Source organism: Sparus aurata, chromosome 10 (assembly GCF_900880675.1).
Source record: "Sparus aurata chromosome 10, fSpaAur1.1, whole genome shotgun sequence".
Lineage (NCBI taxonomy): Eukaryota > Metazoa > Chordata > Actinopteri > Spariformes > Sparidae > Sparus > Sparus aurata.
In genome coordinates, this window is record NC_044196.1 from 29,461,210 (window position 1) to 29,486,505 (window position 25,296).

The 25,296-nt window shown below is 42.8% G+C and overlaps 2 protein-coding genes across 4 annotated transcripts in view; one reads left to right on the plus strand and one right to left on the minus strand.

The window, feature by feature from the left end:
- On the plus strand, positions 1–24,198 carry LOC115589464 (protein O-GlcNAcase). Its single transcript, XM_030430316.1, has 17 exons — positions 1–203; positions 3,079–3,130; positions 8,618–8,715; positions 9,598–9,728; positions 9,835–10,006; positions 10,111–10,209; positions 11,522–11,791; positions 13,686–13,772; positions 13,877–14,352; positions 14,467–14,641; positions 15,157–15,213; positions 16,025–16,110; positions 16,247–16,351; positions 17,628–17,719; positions 18,091–18,280; positions 19,743–19,902; positions 20,450–24,198. The coding sequence occupies exons 1-17, from the start codon at positions 164–166 to the stop codon at positions 20,584–20,586; spliced, it is 2,427 nt and encodes an 808-aa protein (XP_030286176.1). The 5' UTR covers positions 1–163; the 3' UTR covers positions 20,587–24,198.
- The window catches only part of LOC115589466 (urea transporter 2), a 42,504-nt gene continuing 40,506 nt past the window's right edge, over positions 23,299–25,296 (minus strand). For all 3 annotated transcript variants that reach the window (XM_030430318.1, XM_030430319.1, XM_030430321.1), the window contains one exon: positions 23,299–24,700. In XM_030430318.1, coding sequence (XP_030286178.1) covers positions 24,518–24,700 — 183 coding nt within the window. In that variant the 3' untranslated portion in view covers positions 23,299–24,517. The remainder of the gene's footprint in view (positions 24,701–25,296) is intronic.

The window sequence follows — 25,296 nt, forward strand, 5'->3', positions numbered from 1 at the left end:
GAAGGAGAGGGAGAGGAGGAGGAGGAGGAGGTGGAGGCTCATCGAGGAGAAGCATGAAGACTATCCCCGGTGTCTAAGCGAACAGGCGGGGAGAGCATCTCGTCTTGCCTCGCGTGTACGGGGCCGACTGGAAGCGGAGGGAGGCAGCGGGGAAGAGGACAGGATGGAGGAGAAGAAGCAGTTTCTTTGTGGGGTGGTGGAAGGTAAGAGCGGCCGACTTCATAACTGACCTCCTGTCAGATCATGTGATTCCTTTTTTCTTACCTCGGAGGGAATGATTTTGAATACACCACCGCTTGACCTAGATTTCAGCATCGTGTTACTGTATAAGTGAAGGTGGGCGTGTGAGTGGCAATAACGCGCGTGAACACCGACGTTGGTAGGATGTGAGGGTCTTTATGAGATGATGTGCTGGTGATCAGCCAGGCTTGAAGTGGAGATCAGAGAGCAGGGCGATGAAAAGCATCCAATAATGTCTGGCTCAAAGGCTTGCAGCCTCAGGGAAGGAAACACTCTGGATAATGGCTGGTGCTGTGATATCAATGTCAGTATTAATGATGGGAGTGAAGATGTTAATGATAATGACAATAATGCTGAAGGTGAACGTGATGATTGAGGTGGTAGAGTGACCGGAGACGGTGATGATGTTTGGTGGGACGAGAGCAGGTGATGATGGAGATGCTGTGGCAGAAGATGTGAGGGAGGACACACTGGCGATGGTGATTATAGTGGTGATGAGACAAAGAAGGACAATTTGACTGCCACAGACAAAGAAACACCAATGAGGAGTACTCATGATGTGGAGAGTGATGGTGCTGATTGTGAAGATAGCGACGATAAAGGAAAGTGGGGGATAAGCGGTTGTGACTGATAATGATGATAAAGATACAAAAGATAACTACAGGTTGACCGCGCCAAAGGGTGTAGACTTTTGCTGCAGAAAATGCTGAAGATGAAGAAGAACTCGATGACCATCACGTGACATACCTGTCCCATCCCAACAACAAACGTCAATATGAAGACATTATGTTGCAAATGTGTTTCTAATTACAAGTTAAAAAAATGGAATATGAACCAAAACTACTGATTTCTTACGGATTTTCATAATAAAACGATAACGAAAAAATGTGTATGCATTTAATGCCTTTATTATTCATGGTACTGGTGAAAACAGGTGATGAAACAGTGTACTAATCGTTTATCATAAAGGTAACTTTCTGTCACCTCTGAATTTGTTGCCACTCTATATCATGTTGACTAGTCATCATGGAGATGATAATGTGATTTTTAAACTGAAGGAAAGGTGTCAAAGAGCAGCCCTACGAGCCAATAAAAGGAGGTAGAAATGTCTGTAATCAGTGCAAATGAGGTCTTTAATTGCGTATTTCTTTTACTTTGTCGTTTAATTTAGCCTATGAATGCACATCCTGAGTTACCGGAGCCAGGGGGGGACATCTTTTAATGCTTTGCTTTTTCTGACCGACAGTCCTAAACTGCAAAATGTCTCATTTGCAAAGACATGAAACAGAGAAACACAGCAAATCGTCATGTTTAAGAAGGTGAAGCCGGCTTATTTTTGGCTTATTTATTGATTATTATTGATTACCAAATGTGTTGCCAATAAATGTTCTGCCACTGAATGATCTTTTCAGCGCTGGTCTGTCTGTGCACTGTCTCAACCCTCCAGCTTTATAATCCACACCTAGTCTGGTTTCACAGCCCTTTGGGATGTGTTTATTTTGGAAATTCACATTTCATATTTCAATGATGATAAATGTATGACACATCATGCAGCTCTTGCACACACACACACACACACACACACACACACACACGCCTTATTAATAATTCTTGGAACCCTCTCAAACCTGTGTGTTTCTCAGTCCCATGTGGTGGCATCCAGCGGAGTTAGTAATTGGGTCTGGCTTAGTGGGGAGCACACTGCAGGACACACACACACACACACACACACACACACATGCACACAGGTGCACTTGTCATACACAAGCGCAACAAAATTCACACTCCCCTCGGGCATGCAGGAGAGAGCAGTCCGGATACTTAGTGGATCTGATTTACTTCTCACCATGACCCACTTACTGTTCACACATATGTGCACACACACGCACACACGCACACATACGCACGCACGCACATTGCAGACTTATTCAAAAAATACAAAGGAGGGAGAGGGACACTGGAGATGCTCCCATTTCTAAAAATAGAAAATGTGATGGCGAGTGTAGCTGGAGATGAATTATGGCTCTGCCAAACACAGAGAGGATGTGACCGAGTAAGCTGTGGGAGAGCTCGCATCCTTTTACGTGCCCGTACAGTGTCCAGCAGCTGATAACGGTCCAGTTTGTGATTAACTGCTGCCGAGCTAGGGAATAGGAAACAGCACAGATAACCATGTGATTGGAAATGTGCTCTGGGATGACATGGTGCATATGTAGTGATAATGCACGTGTCTGTTTGAATATTTGGGGGAACGAAGATATCAGCATTTTATCAGGAAGACTAGTCTCCCTGCTCAGACAGTTATGTTGTTATTTGTGCGACATGCAGTTACTGTATGCACCGATCAATAAAGAATACGCTTAATACATCCAAATGGATTTCCAGAAAAACGATTACAGCTTATAATAGTGAACAGATCAGTTATAGAAGCATGTCCACTGCACGACCTTGTAGAGCAAATCGATAATCTAGCTGTTTCTTTACGTCCGTGATCACGTCTCTCTGTGTATTTATAGGGACATGTATGCACTCATGTTTACGTGCATGCGCGTTTGACTGTTGGTTCGTTGGTTCGTCAGCAAGATTGTGCAAAAATGACTCAACGGATTTCCCAAAAAAAACTTGTCGCCGCCCAGAATAGACCACATTCAATTTTGGTGCAGATCCACATGAAGTGACGAGTCCAGGAAGTTTTCCTCACTTTCTTTGGCGTTGGCATTTTCAGTAATGGATTACGATGGATCTTAATGAAAGAAATCCAAAGTATTTAAGGGTTTAGGAAGTATAACCTCTACTAAGTTCCGCTGTACCTAGATTTTCATTTTTTTTCCTCTGCAGGTTTCTATGGGAGGCCTTGGTCTATGGATCAGAGGAAAGTCCTTTTCCAATGGTAAGTCTGTCTCCACCCGTTACAGTATCTTACAATCTGTGATAAACCTGGTGTTTGTAAACCTGCGTGCACTGTGCGGTGTGCGTGCGAGCGCAGGCGTGACGCACGTCGCGTTCGCAGGGTCAGAGGGGATGTTTTTGCGTTGTTGTTCTTCACATGAAACGCGTCAAGATCAGGAGCCGCCGACCTGACGCCTGTGGGCTGCACCACGGTTCTGTGTCGGTGTCAGGCGAACCTGAGAGAAATCACTGACACAGAATGACTGTAGCCCTCCACAGCAAAGGGCAAGCTCATCCTCAGTCCTGAGGCTCAGCCGTGGATGACAGGCGGGGGGAGAGGGGGGGGAAAGATGCTGCTCTGAGTTATGATAGAAGGATAGAGAAAGCGGATCAAAGATGGGATATCAGTGGATCATTTAGTTTCATTGATGCTGTTTTCATGTGAAGAATGGCAATGTTGCCACCACTTTCTCCAGACTGACAAATCTCTAAAACTACTCGAAGGATAGTCATGAAATATTGCACAGACATTCATGACGCCAGGAGTAGTAAGCCTAATGACTTTGGTGATGCCCCAACTCTTCTTCTAGTGTAGCATGAGGTCAACACTTGTGGTTTAATGTAAATAGTCTAAAGGAATATTAGGACGGATTGCAATGAAATTAGGTACAGACAGTCTTGATCCCCTCAGGTTAGGCAGTATTTTTGTTTTCCACGATATATCTCGCAATAAGAGGAAATACGTTTTCGTCATTTTCAGCAGATCACTTGAGTAGCTCTCTTCATTCTGGAATGATTGGGGTGATATTGTCTTATTATTACGACATTGCCTTTCATCAAACATCCAAAGCAAGCCCAGCTTTGTCCTATCAATTGTTGAAATGTAGAATGATCAATGAATGTTCGCTGTGTATGCAGAGCCTGCATGTCACTTAACATCAACAAATTCACATGTATCCAACAGCCCATAAAGTGGACTAAATTATGTAATATTACACAGACATCTTTTGCGAGAACGAGAACTGTGCAAAAAAGTTGTAGCGGGACATGTTTGAGTTCATTTGAGTTACTCGACGTTGTACATCCTGTGATGGGACTGTTGTGCATGAACACATCGCGATGTCGATGCTGAAACAACATAATGTGCACCCCTGACTCAGGAAGAACTGTGACAACTTTGCTCTGACTTCGGAAAGGTCTGCATTTTTCTTCTATCATTTAAATATATGGATTAAAATTTCTATAAACTCACCTCTGCCTTAGTTATTTATGATCACCAAATGATAGCACGCTAACACACTAAACTATGCTGGACATGGTATCGACCTGCTAAATACAGTACAGCCTGTTGGGAGCATGTTAGTGTGCTGATATTAGCAGTTAGCCTGAAGCACCGCTAACGGTTGGGGGGCGAAGCCGGGAAATCACGTTAAACCTGAGTTGCCAGTGTTCCAGCACAGCAAATCAAAACAGCAGTTTTAGCTGGGTTAGCTATTGTTATTCATTGTTGACTGATACCGGTTAATAACAACACATTAAACGGTATTTTGTGCATAAAAACTTTGAAGCGACATTTCCCCAGATAGACGTTGGACAGTGTGTGCAAGACTGATTTAATAAGACACAAATAAGAAGTATTTGTGTATATGTATATTCTACAGCTTTCACAGCTTTCATTGTCAAATGGAGCAACCATCTTGGATATTTAGAGCATATTTATTTCTAAATTGAAGTTTTACGAGCTAAAAAGCTTTAACAACTTAAAATTATCAGTGCACTTTACTTGGTAACTTCGAGGCAATTGGTTACTCTGATTTTTTGTATTTTTTTTTAAGTAAAGTCACTGTCAGATTTTACAGTGTTCACTGCAGAGCTACTCGTGGGCTGCAGCGTCTTATCCAGCGTTAGCTTGTCTGTTACAGTGGTGTGATGTGCAGTATCTTAAAAAATGATCACACGATTAATGCACAAAAACTCATATAGAAATAAATCTCTTTCCCTCAGAGCATTATGTTCACCACCTCAGTATATTTATGTTGTCCTAATACAGAGTTTACAGTTCCTCCTTTACAGAGGAAAAATTTAGCTGTGACCATTGCTCTTTATTTAGCAGCAGCATCTTTTTTTCCATGCTGAGACCTTCACACCAGGGAGCAGCTCAGCACAACCACGCTCCTCAGTTGTTGGCCACAGAGTGTGGAGCGATACCAGCGCGGCGTCATGATAGGCCGGCTCTCTTTTGCAACCATCGTGATGATATCAAAACTGTAGACGAAAGCCATCTAAACCAGATAAAATATGACATTCAGGATAATCAAATGTTCTCTACAATATGAGTGGCCCAAGGGACTTTAATCCAATATCAGTGGAGTGGGTTCATAAGCCAAGTCTCTCCGCATCTTGCTCAAACGAAACTCGGGCAGCTCCTTATTGAGGCTGCCACAACAGCTTTTATTAACAGTTTCATCAGCTGCTCGCGGAGAGACACGCGCTTTGAATCAGCTCGCACTGATTTTCCATGACAGTGAACTACAGCAGAATACTAAAAGACCAGCTCAAGTGCAAATAACACAGTCAGATTGGCATTTAAGGCGTACATGAAATAAATGCACTGATGAAGGAAGCTGCATTCCCCCTTTTCATGTACATTTTCTGCATATCACCCCATGCGCATACCTCACAATTCATTTTTGATGACACATCTTACAAAAAGAGTGGATCTGCATAAATGCCTGTTGGGAGCCGTGACACAGTTTTGTAGTTCAGCAGCCAACAGTGGCAGCCGACCTCATCCCCAGAGATCGGTTGTTCCCTCTGCTCTCTGCTCTCCCACTGCTCTTGAACATGCAGAGCAAATCCTTCTAGCGCGCCGTCTCTGTTCCTGTCAGTAACCACGTCCAAGTCACCATGATGTGTCCCTAAACCTCTACTGATTTTCAAGCGATGTTTTGCTTCGGGATGCGTGTCGTCTGCGCGATCTTCACAAAGAGACCGTGAGGATAATTTTGAATTCCCAGAACTTTGTCGGTGTGGCAGAAGCTGAGTGTGTGGGCTCCGGGTTTATTTATAGGCCCGGCTTTTTTTGGACCGAAGTGCGGGGCGCACGCAAAAATTCATACGCCGAGTGTTGCATAAGTTTGGCAGAGTAGGACTGTGGATGCGTGTACAGTATGCTAAGTGTGCGCGCGTCTGATTGTGCGCTTTTAAGCGAGGTAGGTTGCAGCTTTGTGGAGGCGACTTACGCACCATCTGTCCAGGAAGTAAAGCAGGGAGAGAGCGAGGACATATCCACCCACAAATGACAAGGAAGACAAGAGCTGGTCCATGTCCAGAGAGAGCAAGAGCTATACTCATATGTTTATGTCTGTGTGTGTGTGTGTCTGTGTGTGTGGATAAGATGTAGATACTGTTTCACTCCTAGTACTATGCTCTATTTATGATACAGGAGGTCATTTCCTGTAACGGATGCGGCCCATGGAGCCCCAAGATCGATACAGCGGACCTATTTTCTTGCCGCTTGTTGTTTTTCTGTTTTATTTTTCGCTCCATCTGTCCTCGCCTCCCTCTCAGCTGCTCATGTCTCACTCCGGTGCCCTTACAGTGCATAACAAAGCTTCAAGCTGTGGAGAAGATGAAAAAAATACATACAACAGAACAAAGTAGTAGATGACATTTTCAAAGCGTCTGAAAAGTGTTTTCCAGAATATAAAGCAGGCGTTGTTGCACTCCAGGTAGTTTAATAGACAGGTGTATTGGATCGTAAAACCTGAATCCTCACTTTGCCTGAAACTTAAAATAGCATCTACAGTCAAAATAAAAACGTTTAATAACTCTTTCAAACCTTTATTTTTTAATTCTGTATTTTAAGTTGTTAAAAAAACTAGTGCAGTGCCCGTAAAAAATATGTATTCCTATAGAAAAGTGGGAGGTTAAGCAGCTTTTTCATGGATGGCCAAATGAGGCTGTGTTTGAAGGTGGGACGTCAGGGATATTTAGGTTTGTTGTGAAATCCAATATTCCAGGGTATAATTGGCCGTTTTTGACTATTCTTGATTTTGCCATTATATTTCCCCTTAAAAACTATTTACTTGGTGTCATTATTTTTTTAGCACAACCTCACATGTGTGACTGTACAGTTATTTTTCTATTTTGACATACTGTATTAACACAATGGACCTAAAATCACAAAAAAAACATAAAGTCAGAGTAGAAAAAGTTAGATTTTTTTACTGTGAAAACCACAAATATATTTAACAAGCCATTTTTTATTACTTATAATGCAAATATAAATTGTTGTTTGCTAAATATGTGCATACATCTTAAAAATTTACAAAGTTACATGTAACTATTTACATTTAAATGCAGGCAATGCTCATTCAGCAGTCTCCTAATTGTTTTGACTCATTAAACAAAAAACCGACTCCACTACACACTAAACACTACATAACACACTAACTACACACTCCAAACACGCTAAATGTCACAAATCTCTCAACTCTCAGTATCGCTGTCTGTCATTCATCTGCTTACGTCCCTCCCACAACTTCCTTTTCCTCAACAACCAAACTTGCTGCTTGGACACTTTCGTGACAAAAGCCCGTTTTTACCGTTTCTTCCTGCACCAGACACAAAGCAAACGTGATGACAATGTTCGCGAAAAAGCGTGGCGGACATTATTTACCCTAAGTCCGGTTTTGGACGTGCCGGTGAGTCCGGTCCATCGCCTCGATCGGGGGGTTGGGCCGTGTAGATAGCAGCTAGCTAGCGGCTAGCAGCTAGCTACACACGAACATCCACAGATCTGATTCCACTTTGTTGTCCGCGCGTCTCCAGATCTCCTTAGACCCGAACAGAGTTGGTCCGGACTCTTTTAGTCTCATTAATACACAACAGTCAGTTTAGATGCACAGAACAGAACGGGACCGAACCGCCGGCAAAATCCCGGTCCAGCTTGCGCCGCAGAAGGTATAAATCTGCTTGTTTCTGATGGTGGGGGGTCGCGGTGGGCTCTGCAGTGATTGGCTCTGGTGCGCGCGTGACTGTAGTGGCTCCGGTGGACAATGCTTGTGGAATCTGTAAAGCATTTTTTAAATAATTTATTAAGGTTTTCATTGCACTCCAAACAAATGCGAAATTGCACACCCTTGAACCACGCAGCAGCCATGTTGAAACTCTCAGGTCAGTCTGATCCTGATCCGCAGAGATATTTGAGGAACACACACATACACACACACAGACAGACAGACAGACAGAGATTCCTTGCTTTTATAGAGAGATACAAAAAAACAGGTTTGCTTTTCGTAAATGCTCAAAATTTTCAGCAAAATTAAAGCAAAGTCAAGGTCAGTTTGAGGTTTATGTTTTACAGGAAGTGAATGTCTTCTTTTTAAATGTTTTTCTTGTTGCACATTCATTGATTAAGCAGTGACGTTGCTTAAACCTGCACTAACATCGCCGTGCCTCCCCTGTCCTTGTCTTTCTGTGGCAGGATGCAGAATTGGGGCCTGAACACGTACCTGTACGGCCCAAAAGATGACCTAAAACACAGACTGTTGTGGAGAGAAGTCTATTCTCCGGAAGAAGAGAGTAAGAACATTCGAATCATCGTTCTATCCATCTGTCGACCGATCTGTCAGCCAGTCATCCAAACACTCGTGCATCCATGTTTTCCCACCAAGCTGTAAATGTAAATTTCAAACGATTTGAAGAGGAGCTCAACTGATTTGACCGTCAAAGGATGTTTAAGGTTGTTTTGGGGTGCTCTAAAGTGTGGAAAAAGTACAAAGTTGTACAGTCGATGGCTCCAAGAAAGTCTGATGAGGTTCCGCAAATGATGTCAGTGGAGTCATTGTCAGTTTGAGTTTAAAATTACAAGTTTAAGTTGGACACATTTATGCTTGAGGCCAGCAGCTCAAAGGGTACATTAGCCACTGCTAGCATAACACAGCTGAGGATCCGACAGGATTTTTGCTGTCAAATTGCATTTTGGGTAATGCTGGCGACATGGTTGGTAAGGTAGAAAGGTGCATGGGTGCAAAGAGAGGACGAATCTGGTTCTGCTGCATTTGTGCAATGTTGTAGGTGTGTATTGCTAAATCTGTGTAATACGCACATACATTTTTACAGTTTGAAGTGCTTTTGTGCCTACCTTATTTTAGATTGTCAGAGTACTCACTGAGCCAAATATGAAATTGCTCCTTTGACATCACCGGTACATTTATTTTTCATTACCACCCTGAAGGTGTCAACAGCTTTTATGTTGCCCATTATATTATTTTTATTGTACCCTAGAAAACTGTATGGCCATTTTGTTCCAAGCTGTATTCCCACATGATACACTACATTGAGACTAGAGAGATGCATCCACATATGAAGTGAGTGGTGAAGTTTGTCATCAAACACTGGCCAGAGTGCTTCATTTTGCCTCTTATTTTTCAAATCCAAGATTTTTTTCTATTCTCTCCTCAGGTCAGTTGCGTACTCTCATAGTGGAGGCCAAGTCGAGAGGCCTGAAGTTCGTGTACGCCCTCTCTCCTGGACAGGACATCGTCTTCTCTTCCTCCTGTGACCTGACGCTGCTCAAACGCAAGCTGAGACAGGTAGATGACACGGTGGAAAGATAATGACTACTGCAGGAACACGGTTTTATGATTTGAGCCTTTGCTTCTTTTTCTCTCTCATTCACGGCGTCACCTCTCTCTCCAGGTGTCCGACCTGGGCTGCCAGGCGTTTGCCATTCTGTTTGACGACATCGATCACTCCATGTGTCAGGCCGACAGCGAGGCCTTTTCGTCATTCGCCCACGCTCAGGTCACTGTAACCAATGAGATCTATCGGTTCTTGGGGGAACCGCCCGTCTTCCTATTCTGCCCTACAGGTAGGGAGTGCAGATCTGAAACACTCTCGAATGTGACGTGCAGTTTTTACCGCCGTTGTTGAAGAATGACGCTGAGGTATACCACTGTTTCTCTCTCCCTGTAGAATACTGTGGTTCTCTGTGTTCTCCCAGTGTATCGAAGTCTCCCTACCTGCAGACCGTTGGAGAGGACTTGCTGCCCAACATAACAGTGGTATGGACAGGTGAGATACACACACATAGTGGTATAAATATAAAACCTTTCATTTCTTCTCTGCACTGTATTCCTGCAGACATAAACCACAGTCTTTAAGCACAGTTTCTTCTTTTCTGATTTTTTATTTTTTTTTAGCTTCATTAGTAGTTAACCTGCGATCTCTCGCTTAGTAACAGCACGCACACACACACACAAATGCAAGTAAGTGTAGGCACAAATCCACACAACGTTCTCCCTAGCGACGATTTAGGTAGACATTCGCCCACGTGCATATGGAAGAACAATAGAAACAGACACACGTACACACATCAATGCCCTCACTTCTTCATTTTTCTGAATTTTCTTTCTTGTCCTTATTTTTTCCAATCAGAGGCTATTTGGTTTGCTGCTTTATTGTTGCACCACGATAGTTGAAATGTTCTTGTGGTTTTACGTCATTTATGCTTGTTTTTCCTTCCCGAGTGCATAAATTGTGCATACTGTAGCGACTTGACCTGTTCTGAGCTCTCACTTTTCTCTGTAAATTTGTAAAGGTGATTGTCAAGCGCTGCGTGCATGATCAAAAATGGTTGAAAATTGCAGATTGAAGTGTGAGCGTGGTTCGCAAGCATGGTGTTTGTTTTGACTAGTGAAACTTGTCAGAATGAAGTCGAGAGGAAATGATGCCATGTTGCAAATGTAAGGCAACTTTAAACTCCTTCAGCATGGTTTCCTTTGGACCTAACGTTAGTGTAGTTGACTTTGTTGCAAATGATATGGTTCTTTAGGATCTGCAACCTTTTTGTGATTGACTCGGGTCTGCCTTCCACATTTATAAGGACATTTCACGGTAGGAAATTTGCAGGGAGAGTAACATACAGTAGCTGTGGTTTGGACCACACCTTGCCTCACTTGAATTCCAGGAGGCCTATCTGAACAATCACAAAGACAAATATGCAACAAAGTCGTTAAAGCTAATGAAGTATTTTGAGGCCACTGTGTTACGAACATGTGAGCATCTTGGGAAACTTGACTGTTCACCTGTTCAGAGAAACACTTTCTCACACAGCAGTCAGTTCAGTCAGTTCATTTCGTTATGAAACAGAAGGCTCTCCAAGCATGAGTAACTGATACTGAGTGGAAACTAAAATGCCGCACGTTGCATTGGTCTTTGCCGTGCTAGAGGACCAAAATTAAAGGGACCACACCAAAGTTCAAATAAAATGATTGGTCCTAAAGTGGCTTAAGATAAAGGAGAGGAAATCCTATTTATTCCAGTCACCTGTTTCTCAAGCCTTTAGTCCTCTCACCTGTCAACCGTTTCTCTTCCCTCTCCACAGGCAGCAAGGTAATCTCCAGGAAACTATCTGTAGACTGCCTGGCTGAGGTGGAGTCTGTCCTCCAGCGGCCACCGCTCATCTGGGACAACCTGCATGCTAATGACTACGACTCCAGACGACTCTTCCTGGGGCCCTTTAAAGGCCGGGAGCCTCAGCTGAAGAGCCACCTGAGAGGCCTTTTACTCAACCCCAACTGCGAGTTTGAAGCCAACTACATCCCTCTGCACACGCTGGGAAGCTGGCACAGAACTGGAAAAGAGGAGAGGAAAGGTGAGAGGATGGTGGAGGGATGGATGGAGCTGAAAGACAAGGATTAATGAGCAGCTGGAAGGATTGAGGAAATGATGAGACAGGAGATGTGCTGAGTTAATAAACCAATATTGGCTCAGCCAGACCAGAGCCGTATACAGTTAGTCCCAGTGCTTCCTGGAAAAATGTTTAACGAGGTAGTGTTGCTTGGCAACTAACACAGTTTTAACCAGCAGGCAGAAGTGTGATATTAGTTAACAGAATTCAATATTCCCTTAATACCGAGTTCACCCATTTCATCAATCTTCATCTGCATTCACAGCAAAGTAGATGTGTTTCCAAAAGTTAGCAAGAGATCAATGATTTCAGATTCAGGTAGTCACAAAGTGCAAATATTCCTGATGGTCTGAAGCGTTCCGTGTGACTGTGTGACTGTGTGGAGCCTTTTTTTTATGTTTGGTTCACATTTATGGCATTTGATTCACTGTGACAGTAAAACAGATGAGCGAAACAAGAGAGCCGGATGGAACAATGCAGGAGAGAGAACCGCTGAGGCATGTGATGTTGCTCTGAAGAGCGAGCGGGGAGAGGTGGCGATAAGAGGAATAATTGTGTGGTGTGTTGAAGGAAGGAGCGAGGGGAGAGGAAAGTCCCTCTGCGGAGGAGAAACAAGGCGGAGGCCTGGAGGAGAAATGGGCTTTAAGGGAGGGGATGAGAAGAGAGATGAAGGGCAGGCTGGAGCGTGTGATGTGGATGGAAACGGAAGAGGAATTTTAATGGTAGCATAAGAGGGACGGGGATGGGGTGGTGGTAGTAAATTAAGTATGTACCGGATTCAGTCTTTATGCAAGAGAGGTGTTTAGCTTTATAACTGCTAATGTGGTTCAAATTTCACTAAAGTAAGTTGTTAAGATGAGAGTTTAGTAGAGAGTTTTTTTTACCAGAGTTTGAACTAGCTTGCTTTTTTGGACTGTTTTTCTTTTTTTCTTGGTGCTGTATTTTCTTAAATCGAGACAGATTATTTCCACACAGAAACACGACATAAAACAACAATTCTCAGAGCAAAATCTGTTCTTAGTGCAGTTAATCTACTGCTAGAAGCTCCAACATACCAGCAAACACAAGATAAACTGTGCTCAGATAAAGGTGTGCATCTTCTCTCCTACTCATGCATAAATATTGCATAAAAGAGAGAGAGATATATGCAAAGTGTGTGGGTACATTTGTCCACCAAAACATGTCAAATGGGAATTCATTAAACATCCTAGACTGGTTATGTAAAGGAATTTGAGTGTGGCATTCTGTACTGTGTACTGTATAGGGGTGTGCCAAAATATCGATACTACGATATATCGCAATATTTCGTCTTGAGGTACATCATCGATACACTGGCGCCAAATATCGATATTTAAAAATGTTTTTTTTTGGGGGGCCCACCACCACCATCCCTCTTCGGAGGACAACTTTATCTTTATTCATTGGTATACAACCAAATAAAATTCTAAAAAATGGTTTAAGTAGCTCTGAAACCCACACATATCGATATTTAATGATAGTTGTAGTCAGTGTGTGTGTTAAGAAGAGTCACTGTGCAATATACTCTTTGTTTACTTGGCTGTCATTCATGTGAAATTGATTGACAATGTTTTGTAATTCCTGTGAAATGGATTCAGTGCAGTCAATAAGTTCTGAATTTCTTCAGTGACACAGATATCGTGATGTATCGTGGAGGAAATTTCTTGCAATATATCGATTATCGCAGAATCGCTGTATCGTGATATTATCGTTATCGTGGGCAAAATATTGTGATAGTATCGTATTGCGAGGTACCTGGTGATGACCAGCCCTAGTACTGTATGAATATAAGATGCTTATTTCTCTCTTATATGATGATAAAATATCGTTTACGCTCTAGATGAGGAGTGTGACTACTGTTCCGATAGAGCTCTGTCTGCTGCTCTACGTGATTGGATGGAGGAACTCAACCAGCCACTCCAAGCAGGTGAAACCACTGCTGACCTGACACTGACATTTTCAAGGTTGTCCATCACAAATGACACATAATTGCACTGAAAGCATTAACCTGTGTTTGTTTCGTCATTCCAGGTCGGCAGAGTTCACGAGCAGACCAGCGATCAGCCCCGACATCTCGCTGCAAAACTCCCGACAGACCCGACTGCCCTTCCACCTTGAGAGGAACCTCTACCGTGGCAAAGCTTCCCGTCTTCCCCCTGAACTCCAGCTCACCCCCTTCGTCACCACCCACTAAGGTCAAGGGGGAGAGAGAGTTACGGGAGGGTGAGAAGAGGAGGCCAAACCAGCCTAGTCAACCCAATCAACAGCCTCCAGGATCTAAGAATGGAGCACCTTCAGGTGGAGGGAAGGGACAGAAAGCCCAGGGTCGGGCTCTCTGTAGCGGGAAGGGCCTACTAAGTGAGTCCCAGGTGCGGCTGCTGGTTGGTCTTCATTATCTGCCTCACGAGCACGGCCCCTCTGCCCAGAAACTGCTGCAGGACCTGACCTGGCTGAAAACAAACTGCCACCTGGTCAGCACCAGCGGCAAAAAGGCACCGCCGCAGAAGGTTAGTGCGTGTTTTGTGTAGATTACTCGTTGGTGAGATTTGAACAGCGGATCGCATGGTTGATGAATGTGAGCGATAACAGACACATGGACATTTTGTACTTAACGTCCTCAGAGTGATGAGTGGCGAGGCCGGGCCTCCAGGTTCCTGTCCCTGTGCGAAGACATCGCACAGCTCCACTGCAGCGTGGTGGGTGGGGCCAACAGGGCCGTGCTCTACGACCTTTACCCTTATGTGTGGGACCTGAGGAACATGGCTCTGGTGGCAAAAGCATTCATATGCTGGCTGGGTGAGTATAAAGAGAGGTGGAAGCAGGAAGACATGGGAATATAGAATACAAAAATAATAAGATCCACTTTACTGTACCCTTGAATTGAATAGTCTAGTATAGTATCGAATCATGTGGTATATTACAGTATAGTACAACATGGCATGTCATGTTATATTATGGTATGGTATGGTATTGTATGCTTTGGCATGGTATACCATAGCATAGCATAGCGTAGCTGAGTATACTTTTGCTTTGTATAGCTTAGTATAGAATAGTTTAATATTGTGAGGTCCAGTATAGTACAGTATAAGATACTATAGAATAGTATTGTATAGCATAGCTTAGCATAGTATACTACAGTATAATATAATATAGTATAACAGTATGAGGTATGTTATTCTGTTATACGCTATGACTCAGTAGTATAGTATAGTATAATATAGTACAGTAGTAGTAGCATGCTATACTACCCTATGTTCCTTTACTCTTCTTTATACCATAAGATACTGTTCTCACTCACCTGTCTCTCTCAGATGGACGAGTGTTGAGTGACAGCTCCGCCCTGGGCACCTGGAGGAACTGCTTCCACTGTGAGTGTGATGGAAGTGTTGTACGAATGTAGCTGTCTAACCTATGACCTGTGACCTGTGACCTGTGACCTAGTTTTATGACTTGTTTTTCTACCCACATAAGGTATCGAGTAACCACTGAAAGTTTTCCCTCCCTTCTCTGTGAATTCTTTCTCTAAGTGCAGAAGGGCATACATCAGCAGCTGTCAGAGTGATGTCACACTCACAGACAGTAAAATAACCAGCTTTGCAAATTGAGTCTTTCCTCTGTAACAAACTTGTGTTGTTGCTCTGTGATTGCTCCTCTTGCACAAGATTAAACCTTGTTTCAACTTTGAGCCGGCTCGCCTTCCTCCAGTTCTAAATTATTGAGGAATTATTTTAACAGCCAGTAGGCATGAACTCTTTGTCTCCATATCTGTGCCTGAAGTAACTCCCAACAGGTCACATCTGCTGCACAGATCATTCTTATCTTAGGGTAAAAATCGGTCTGGATATTTTACACAGCAAACCAACATCCAACCATTATTTCCCAGCGCTAGCTCGGTGGAGCTCAGCAGATAAGGAAGCAGTGAGGACCGAATCACCAGTCACGCTTCAAATATTCATAGTGCCAGCATAAAAACTGAAAAAGAGGAAGTTAATTTCAGCCAGCATCTCTTGAGGAGCTGTAATGCTGTAAAAACACGGAACGTTTTATGCCACTATTAATATTTAAAGCTTGATTTAACTGCGGGATCATTTTCTATCTGCGCTGACAACCATCCTGGCATTTTGTTGGCCCTAACCACATGTTGTCACCACACTGACATTTGGGTGTTGTTTGTGGTAGGGTGTGGGAAGTCCTCGGGGGCAGACCTTCTGGGAGTGGACTCAGAGCCATGGGTGTTCAAAGGGGGCGTGTCTGGAGAGGTGCAGGTACGATGTGTTCATATTTCCCATAGATATTTAATGAGTATGTATGCATGCTTCTGTACCACAATTCTTAATCATATGTTACATTGAAGTTTAATCATTTCATAACTGACTAGTGTCTGTGTGTGTGTGTGTGTAGATGCTTCTCCCAATAGGCAGCAGCAGTGAACTCTTCACTCATCCCCCTCCTCTCTTCCCTACCTCTCGCCTCTATAACATCAGGCCCTACCACAGCAAGGACAAGGTAGGAGATGTCACACCCACACACATTCAAGTAAATGGAAAGTCAGGGAATACTTAAAGGGATATTCCGGTGTAAATTTAATCCATGGTCTAACACACCTTGAAACTGTGTTAGACACCCTCTCAAGTTAGCAGACCACTATTTTACGGAGTTTTATCAACCTCAGAAACGACCGCACGACAACAATACACTGCAGTAAATGGATCCAAATATAAACCGCCACCAAAAAGCCACAACTAATGCTCAGAACAGCACCAAACTTAAGCAACAGTACAAATAGGGTCTCAGCACATAGTCCGGGGCATCTAACCTCCGCTAGCTTAGCTGGATTTCTATTGTGAAGCTAAAAACAGATTTCAGCTCTCCCCCATCAGCTTCCGGGTCGGGGAAGTCCCGACGCGACGATTACCGAGTGCGGTTAGAAATGCTCAATTCCGTTCTTTTCTCTGTCCGCTCTCGATAATAACTGTTATAAACTGGCAGGTAAGACACATATGAACTTTGATTGCTTTTCCATGGAGTCATAATCATACATTTTCATCCATGAGCCGCGGAACTCTACTGCACTCGGTAATCAACTCGTCAGGACTTCCCGTCAACAGGAAGCTGCTGCAGAAGAGTGGTAAATTTAGTCAGCTTTTCAGTAGAAATCCAGCTAAGCTAGCGGAGTTTTAATGCCCCAGACTATGTGCTGAGACTCTATTTGTACTGTTGCTGAAGTTTGGTGCTGTTCTGAGCATTATTTGTGGCGGTTTATATTTGGACCCATTTACTGCAGTGTATTGTTGTCGTGCCGTCGTTTCTAAGGTTGATAACATTCCGTAAATTAGCGGTCTGCTAACTTGATCTCTCGAGAGGCAGTCTAACACAGTTTCACAGTGATTTAGACCATGGATTCAATTTACACCGGAATATCCCTTTAAAAAAATATGTTTTTTTACGCTACAGTACACACAATTACTGCAACAAACTGCAAAGAATACTGTTGTAGCTGCTGTGGAAGACTGCAAACCAGGAAGGAGGAACATTTTACGGCACACAGACAGTCAGTCAGTGATGGAAAGTCATGGAAAATTTATGGTATTTTCAGTCAGCGCCACAGTAGGTTCCTTAAATGGAGAAATGCTGCAAAATTAAACATAGAGTTCAGTAACCTGCAGAGTTTTAGTTCAACATTTACTCACTGGTGCGGCAAAACATATGAGGTTATAGACTGGGGCATTAAATGACCGCCAACTCTCACGGCAGTAATCATTCTGTGCTTACGTGTGTGTAGGTGGAGCTGTATCGGATGGTGCGCCAGCTCCACCTGAGGACTCAGGGTGGCCAAGAGTCCAGTGCTGCTCACCCGGATGTCATCGGAGATAGGTGTGTGTATGAGCAAGAGTGATCGTCTGTATTGTAAAACGTTTCCACAATGAATATCCTCAACTTCTTTGAGTCGTTAACCCCCCGGAAAAATCAGTCTGGTGTGAGTTTGAACTCAGAACACTTTGAAAGTTCCAGAATGAAAAAACAGGGCTTTTTGTGCGTGAACAATCAAACTAATTTGTACACACACTCTCACTCTCACAAACAAACTTAATAAAATCTATATTAAGGCGAATAATATCACTGGTGCAGGCGATGTAATGTATAGCCTATTCCCCTGTCTAAAATGTGTTATTTAATGTTTTTCTTCGCAACCATCTGGTTGGTTGTACATTTATTTAAATAGTGATGTCTTTCAATTTCCATAGATGTCTCGGGCCATGCCTGGCGTTGTGCCCTGAGTACAGCTTTATCCTGGAGGATGAGCTGGGTGTGTGTGGCTGCGTGTTGGGCATCTTGGATGTTCGCTCCTTCGCCAAGCGGTGCCAGGCCAGCTGGATGCCTGCCATGAGGGACAAATACCCGGCCAAAGGGGGCAACGCATATCCCAACACGCAGGTGAGCATGTGGCGCAGCAGAAGTCGAGAGGTCAAAAAAAATCAATGAGCGTCCTTTCTCCTAACTATCCTGTCATTCTGATGGGCACAGGGGTAAACACACACACACACACGCGGCCAACACACATTCACAAAGAGTTATAGACACACACAGGTGAAATTATACGCACCAACCTTCAGCATAACGTCACCTGCCGTTACACCATCTGGATCCCTCTGTGGCAGATTTATAGCCTACTGGGAAGAGAGTGTCATACAAAGGTAAACAAAGGGAATTAACACACACACACACACACACAGATTGGACTATTTTGTATATGAAGGAAAACAACGCCTATTGCTTATTCCCTTGTTATGGGGTTTAGTTTCTGTATTGGCAGTGAACTACATAACATGACATGACATGGCAACCGGATTTGGAAATTGTGCTGCCAGGTGCGTGTACCGTAGTGCCACAGTAATGCCATTATAAACAGCAAGAACTGTAGTTATGTTCGAGGTAAGCATCAGTCTAGAGCAGTTAGGTACGTTTTTCATCCGATTGATACGGCATGTTGAAAATGGGAGGAGATCACACTCTTGGCTGTGGCGCTGCGGCTGAGTGATCTTTAGGCAAACAGCCAAACAGATCCGGTGGTGAGCAACAGGGACAGTCAGCCCTTGACGTCTGTGGAGGCTTTTACTGCCCACTTTGTGCATCACGGCGCACACGGACACTGCCACTTTGGACGACTATCATTCACACAGCAGACACAGGTGTGTGAGGGGGGGAAAAAGTTTTCCTGTTGAAATATTTACTGGTAAATAAAAAGTTGAATCGGCCAAACAGAGTTGGTAAGGATTGAAATTGCATCTTTTGCTTCTTTATTAGGCATGGAGACATGACATCAGGCTTTTATGTAATCAGTGATGACAATGGCTTTGTTGTTAGTCACTCTTTCTTTCCTTGTATTGCCGCCTTAAGATATATTCTTGGCTTGAAAGCAAGGCAGAAAAACCTCCCCGCTTGTAAGTTTCATTCCAGAGAAAAACCGCTTACTGGCTTCAGGAATTACATTAGACTAATTACACACATCGACACAATAATACCTGCAGGTACTCTGTTGACGTTTTAAGGCGTTGGATGTATGCTCAAAATAAATCTGGAGAAATGTGAAATGTTCTGATGATTATGAGTCTTTATTCTGTCAGTTTGTAGATAGGTATACTGTTAGATGACTGGGTAACCAGTAAACTAATGAGTTCTTATAAGGGGCAGTGAATTATATATGGCCCACTAGATGATGCTATCTAGTGGCGGCTGTTGGAAACTACACCGACGGAGGACTGTTGCAGGGCACATCAAGCACTGCCAAGAAAAATATCTTCCACCCACCTGTCATTTATGCTAAACAGTACAAACTTAATTTAACCTACCCTCAATAGCACATAGTGGGATTATCTCTGTGTCTTCCTGTGTCTAGGACTTGATCCGGCTGATGGAGGAAGACCAGGGGGAGTACCCGGACTCTCTCCTCTATCACTTCCCCTCTCAGCTGCGACTGGACGCCCTGCCTGAGCTGGTGGACATCAGCGTCAGCCGCACCCTGCTGACCGCCCTCCTCACTGCACTAAAGGCCAACGGTAAGGGCCATGAGTTTTGTATTGAGTGTGCGCCACTGATTTGCTGTAAACGTGGGAAATGGAATACTAAGAGCGACATTAATCCCCCCTTCTGGTCAGGTAAAGTTGCATTGTACACTCTGAAAGATTATGGAAACTGTTCACATATCTCTGAGCAGTATACTAATATGCTCTTTCGAGGACTTACTCATTCGTGCTCACCGGCTCAAGGCTACACAGAAGAGCCGCAAAATATAGAGAATTGAGGCAGTGCTGTAATACCTCCTAACGCAGTGCATAAAAGTGAAGAGGGGTCAAGTGTTGGGCTGCTTGTAGATGCTTTCACACCTTTTAAATTAAATCGTATTGAAATATTTATTTGCCTGCCTGCAGGGGAATGTTAAAATCTTCTGTATAGGTCATTGTTTTATATCAATGTCAAACTTATGAGATGCGGCTGGAGAGCACAATATTCATTTAAATGTCTTAATAAAACATATTGCATTTATTAACCATTTACTTCCTTGTGTGTGTGTGTGTGTGTGTGTGTGTGTGTGGGTGTGTGTAGGTTCTCAGGGTGTGTTCTGCGAGGTGCAGCCGACAGACCGTCAGAGGCTAGAGTTCCTGACAAAAATGGGCTTCCTGGAGATCCTTAGAGGAGAAGCGAGGAGCAGAGAGGGAGTGGTGCTGGGGAGGCTGCTCTGAACATAAACACACACACACACACACACACACACACACACACTCACATGGTCACACACACACACACACACCACCGGTAACACTTAAAGACACACGCACCCATTCAGTAGATACACAGAGGCAGCTACGCACAGCATACAGACGGCTAAGCTTCGAAAAGAATCAGGATCTGTGTTTTCTCCACCAAGAGAGACAATCCTGGATTCCTTTGAGTCTGTGTGGCAGTAATGGGATGAACATAGACACTTCTGAGGGATTTACAAAATATATAAAATAAGCTTTGAGTTTAAACATTCAGCAGAGCCGTGCTAATCTTTGTCGGATTCCACTCCTGGCTACGGATAACAAGATTTATTCGAGTTACAAGGAAGTCAACAAGAGAATAGTCTGAGATGGGAGCAGAGCAGTAGATCACAGCTACAGCGTTCTGCTCTGTGGCACATGAGTCACTTACACATATGAATATAAATACAGAGTGTACAGTGGGGTCCAAAAGTCTGAGACCACTAGTCAAAATACTTCTACTTTACATTTGTTCAGAATGTAATACTATGTATTTAATCACAATTGATGATATCAGCCAAACAGTTTGAGTGAAGAGTTGACTCTTTCAAAAATGCATACATCAGCATGCACTCAATCTGGCATGGACTCCACAAGTTTGTGGAAAACCTGATGACTCACGTTATCCCAGACATGACAGTCTGGACATCTCGGTCTTAAAGCAGTTCTTACTGAGCTTTGAGGTGTTTTTTTTCGTTTGAAGCGAAATACACTTATCATACTATCATTTGTAACAAAGAAAAAATTGTTGTGCGTCGTAAATTAATGCAAAATAGAACTATTTTGACTAGTGGACCCTAAAGTAAACGTAAGGTTGTCATCAGCTTTTTCAGGTTCCAGTGAAAATAAGTTGGAGGCAAAATGCCTATTCCAATGGACAATGGGCGGCCGATTACGTAAACTCCACCAAAATGGAATGAGAGTGAGCATATTACACAGCAGGCATATGGACATCTTCAGTAGTCAGTAGTTATGTTTCATATACAGGATAATAAATAATGAAACAATCGCTTGAAAAATAGATGGCTTATAGTAGACTGTAAACGCATTTCATTAATCTAAAACTGAATTATTTCAAAGGAAGGCCTTTAAAGGTGCAATAAGTAAACATTTTAGTTTAGAATATTAAAAAAATATGTTATCTACAAAATGTAAAGAATTAACAATTTTGATTTCATGTCAAAGACGTGTATGTGTTGTTATGAAGAGATATCCAGCATGCTGACAAACGCCAACATCCCCCCCGGTAATCTGGCTAGCTGCATGGCTAACCGGACTAACAAGCTAACCGTAGTTACAGTCATGGATGTATCAAAAGAATACAGTTCACTGCGGTTAGCACTTATTCTGCTAATATGCCCTCCAAGTTTGGTGGCAGAGGGAAGGTGGCCAATTCTTACGTATTGTACCTTTAAGGCTTTTTTTGAGTATTTAAAGTATGTGACATGTTTATAAGGTTGGTGTCAAGGTTCTGCCCTGTCCTTAAGCAAGACACTAAATCTTTAAAGGTCTTGTTATCTGACCTGACCTGACCTGACCTGACTCTGACTCGGAAAAAGGCAAATACACCTACGAAAACTGAGGTGTAAAAAACACACAGTCATGGTGTTACTGTGTGTATCCCAGGCAACAGGTGACTTGTAGTGTAGTGAGCTTTAGAGGTGCTGGCTGGCCCCAATTTGTGACCGATTTGGACAGAACCATTGCTTTTTTTTTTTTGACCATACAGTCACGATTGAGATTTTAATCTTCTCATCTCACTCTCAGCAAAAAAATCAAACTACTGTGTCTCCAAAAGAGCTTGACATTCAATACGCAATCACGTTTAAGCTTCCGCAGGCGATCTCGTGCTCTGCTCCCTCCTGCTTTGTCCATTAAACGATGCTAATTCTTTCAAAGTTAGGCTGTTGTTTTTTCCAGCTCGCGTCCTGTCAGCCGAACGGAGCCTGCCAGCACCAGGCCGGGCCCAGGCGCGGCGTCACTGTTTACACTTGCTTAGATTAGATGAATGTTAAACCTGCATGAAGAACAAAACATTGAGTGGCTGTTTTCAAAGTAGGGTTACACGTACAACTGACATCGACACAAACGCACATATATCATTTCAGTCGAACGCTCTAACATGGCGACGTTCAAGACGATTCTTTATTGGGCTTTTCTCCGCCATTAAGCTATAAAATGCATGCACGCTAAAGTTCATTAGAGAAAACGATGAAAACAATCATGCAAACAGATAAGATACATAAAACACACACATACACACACACACACACACTTATCTGAAGTTTACACTGGGTTCAATTGGATATGATAGATACCTCTCTGTCATTTCATCGTCAGATACTGCAAACATCACCATGAGTGTGTGTGGGTACTTTCTACATGGTGTGTGTGTGTGTGTGTGAGAGAGAGAGTGTGTGCAAACATACCACTTAAGACAGCGGTGTCATTCTGCCTTTATTCTGAACCATAATGAACACACACACACACACACACACACACACACACACACACACACACAGGCTTAAGTCATGCTAAAAGAAGCACAACAGCACAATCAAATCTTCAACTGAAAGTATGTAGAACTACGAATGTTCATTATTTTGTAACGCAGCTTAAAAGTACTGTTTGTGCAAGTATCTATATTTCTACTTTTTTTTTTTTTTTTTTTTTTTTAGATCATTATTGTTATTATTATGTTCAATCGATCACAGACCGAGAGGCAATTTTGTATGTTCCTTCTCCCCACCAACCTCGCCACCATCGTCCGTGAGGTAGTCCACGAGAAAAGAATTTAGTCCCAGAACTGAAGATAACGTAGACAAATAAAGCACTGAGCTAGAACTGCATGATGTAAAGACAAATGTGTAGAAAAAGATGTTATTGTTTGTGGCAGACTGTGTCACCTCACCTGTCTGGAGGATAAAAAAAAAAGAAGAAAATAATCTTTTTAATAATCTTTCAATATTTAATATTCTTTGATTTTATTTTATTTTTTTGGGACGTTAGACTGGCGTGTATGGTTTTGTGTGTGAATGTGTACGTGCTCGTTTGGGAACATAGATGTCGACATGAAAAATAATCCGCACAGGCAAAATGAAGCACTGCGGAAAAAAGTCTTAATAATGAACCGCGGCTTCACACCTTCACCTTTTTCATTTCATTCAAGAGAATTCAACAAAAAACAACACCAATAATCAAAAAATAATAATAATAATAATTCAAGATTCAAACAGTTGCCTTGAACTTCCTGGCCTAAGCAGCTGACCATTTCAGAAACACATCACCTGTCGTCTGTGTGTACTCATTGTCTGACTCTGCCTGCACTCAGATACATTTACAGTCTGTTTTTACAATGAGTTCCAGTGGAGTGCTATGTTAGTATGTCTATGCAGGGTAACGGAGGGGTTAAAAAAAAACCAATTACTGTCGAATTCAGTCTGTGTTTTTATCGACGATAACAGTTAAACTGTCGTTTTAACAGCAAATGAATTTTATTGAATTGACTTGTTGAGTTCATGACTATTAAAAGAAGTTTTCTTTCCCTTTAAACTGCCTGATTCGTTGGCTTTGATACACGTCATGGTGGAGCAGACACAGAGAATAACACAGGTGGCAAAAACATGGACCAAACTTGAAAAATGTAACCAATTTAATATAAATATATAATGTAATATAATATGTGGAAAATAAGCATTTTATTGCTGAACAGACATCGCCACCTTGTGGATGAAATGAGAAGTAACGGCGCCACATTCCCCTTTTTTTGCAGTCGTACGAAAGAATCCATTTATAAAATGTTTCTATGAAAAAATATATGTACGCGATCCACCTCAGATGTGCTGACACAGTGTTTCCGTGCGTCTGCGTCTTACACATCAGTGCTCTCCCTTTCTGTGGTGTTCCCAGCCTCCCATTGGGTGCGGGAGCGCAGGTTGTGTTCAGGGGCCATGACTTGACCGATAGGAATGCGGTATGTTGCTAAACTGCCGGTCAGCAGCAGCATCAGTGTGGATATCAGGGTAGCTGCCCAACTGCAGGCTGGCAGACCAACCTAGGCAAAGAGAGGGAGAGAGGGTGTTTAATAATGAATAAGAGAGAGAGTGGAGTGAGTCAGACAGTAAACGGTGAACAAACTCCAAACTGTGCCGTGAAAGTATGAAATGGTTAAAAGAAATTTGTCGACTTGTATGCATATGTTTTTTCTCACAATTGAAACAGGATTTCATTATAAGGAAACGAAATGTATGTATGTAGAACGGCTGGTGGCAGCGCGACAAAAACAATGTAACTAAAATCCCCAAATTGCATAAAAGTCCAGCGTGTAAGATTTTGTGACATCTAGTGGTGAGATTTCAGATGGCAACCAACAAATTACCCCTCCATTCTGGGCTAATGTACGAACATGGCAGCGCAACGCGTGGGGCTCTGTAGATATAAATGGCGTCCTTGAAGTGAACAAAAACACAACGGTTCTTAATTTCAGATGATTTTACACCAACGAAATCGTGATTTTGAACAATATATTTTATTTCTGCCCATAGATCCCCCTAAATCCTAAACACTGGACCTGTAAAATTTACATGAATCAATCAAATTAAACGGTTCGGTGGTCAGTTACTTGGAGAAAACAATTAAAGGGTTTTATCA

Coding starts and splice junctions, on each gene's coding strand:
- LOC115589464 (XM_030430316.1), top strand. CDS start 164: ATGGAGGAGAAGAAGCAGTTTCTTTGTGGGGTGGTGGAAG. Junction 9,729..9,834: donor TCAAACGCAAGCTGAGACAG/GTAGATGACACG, acceptor CTCTCTCTCCAG/GTGTCCGACCTGGGCTGCCA. Junction 13,773..13,876: donor CAACCAGCCACTCCAAGCAG/GTGAAACCACTG, acceptor TCGTCATTCCAG/GTCGGCAGAGTTCACGAGCA.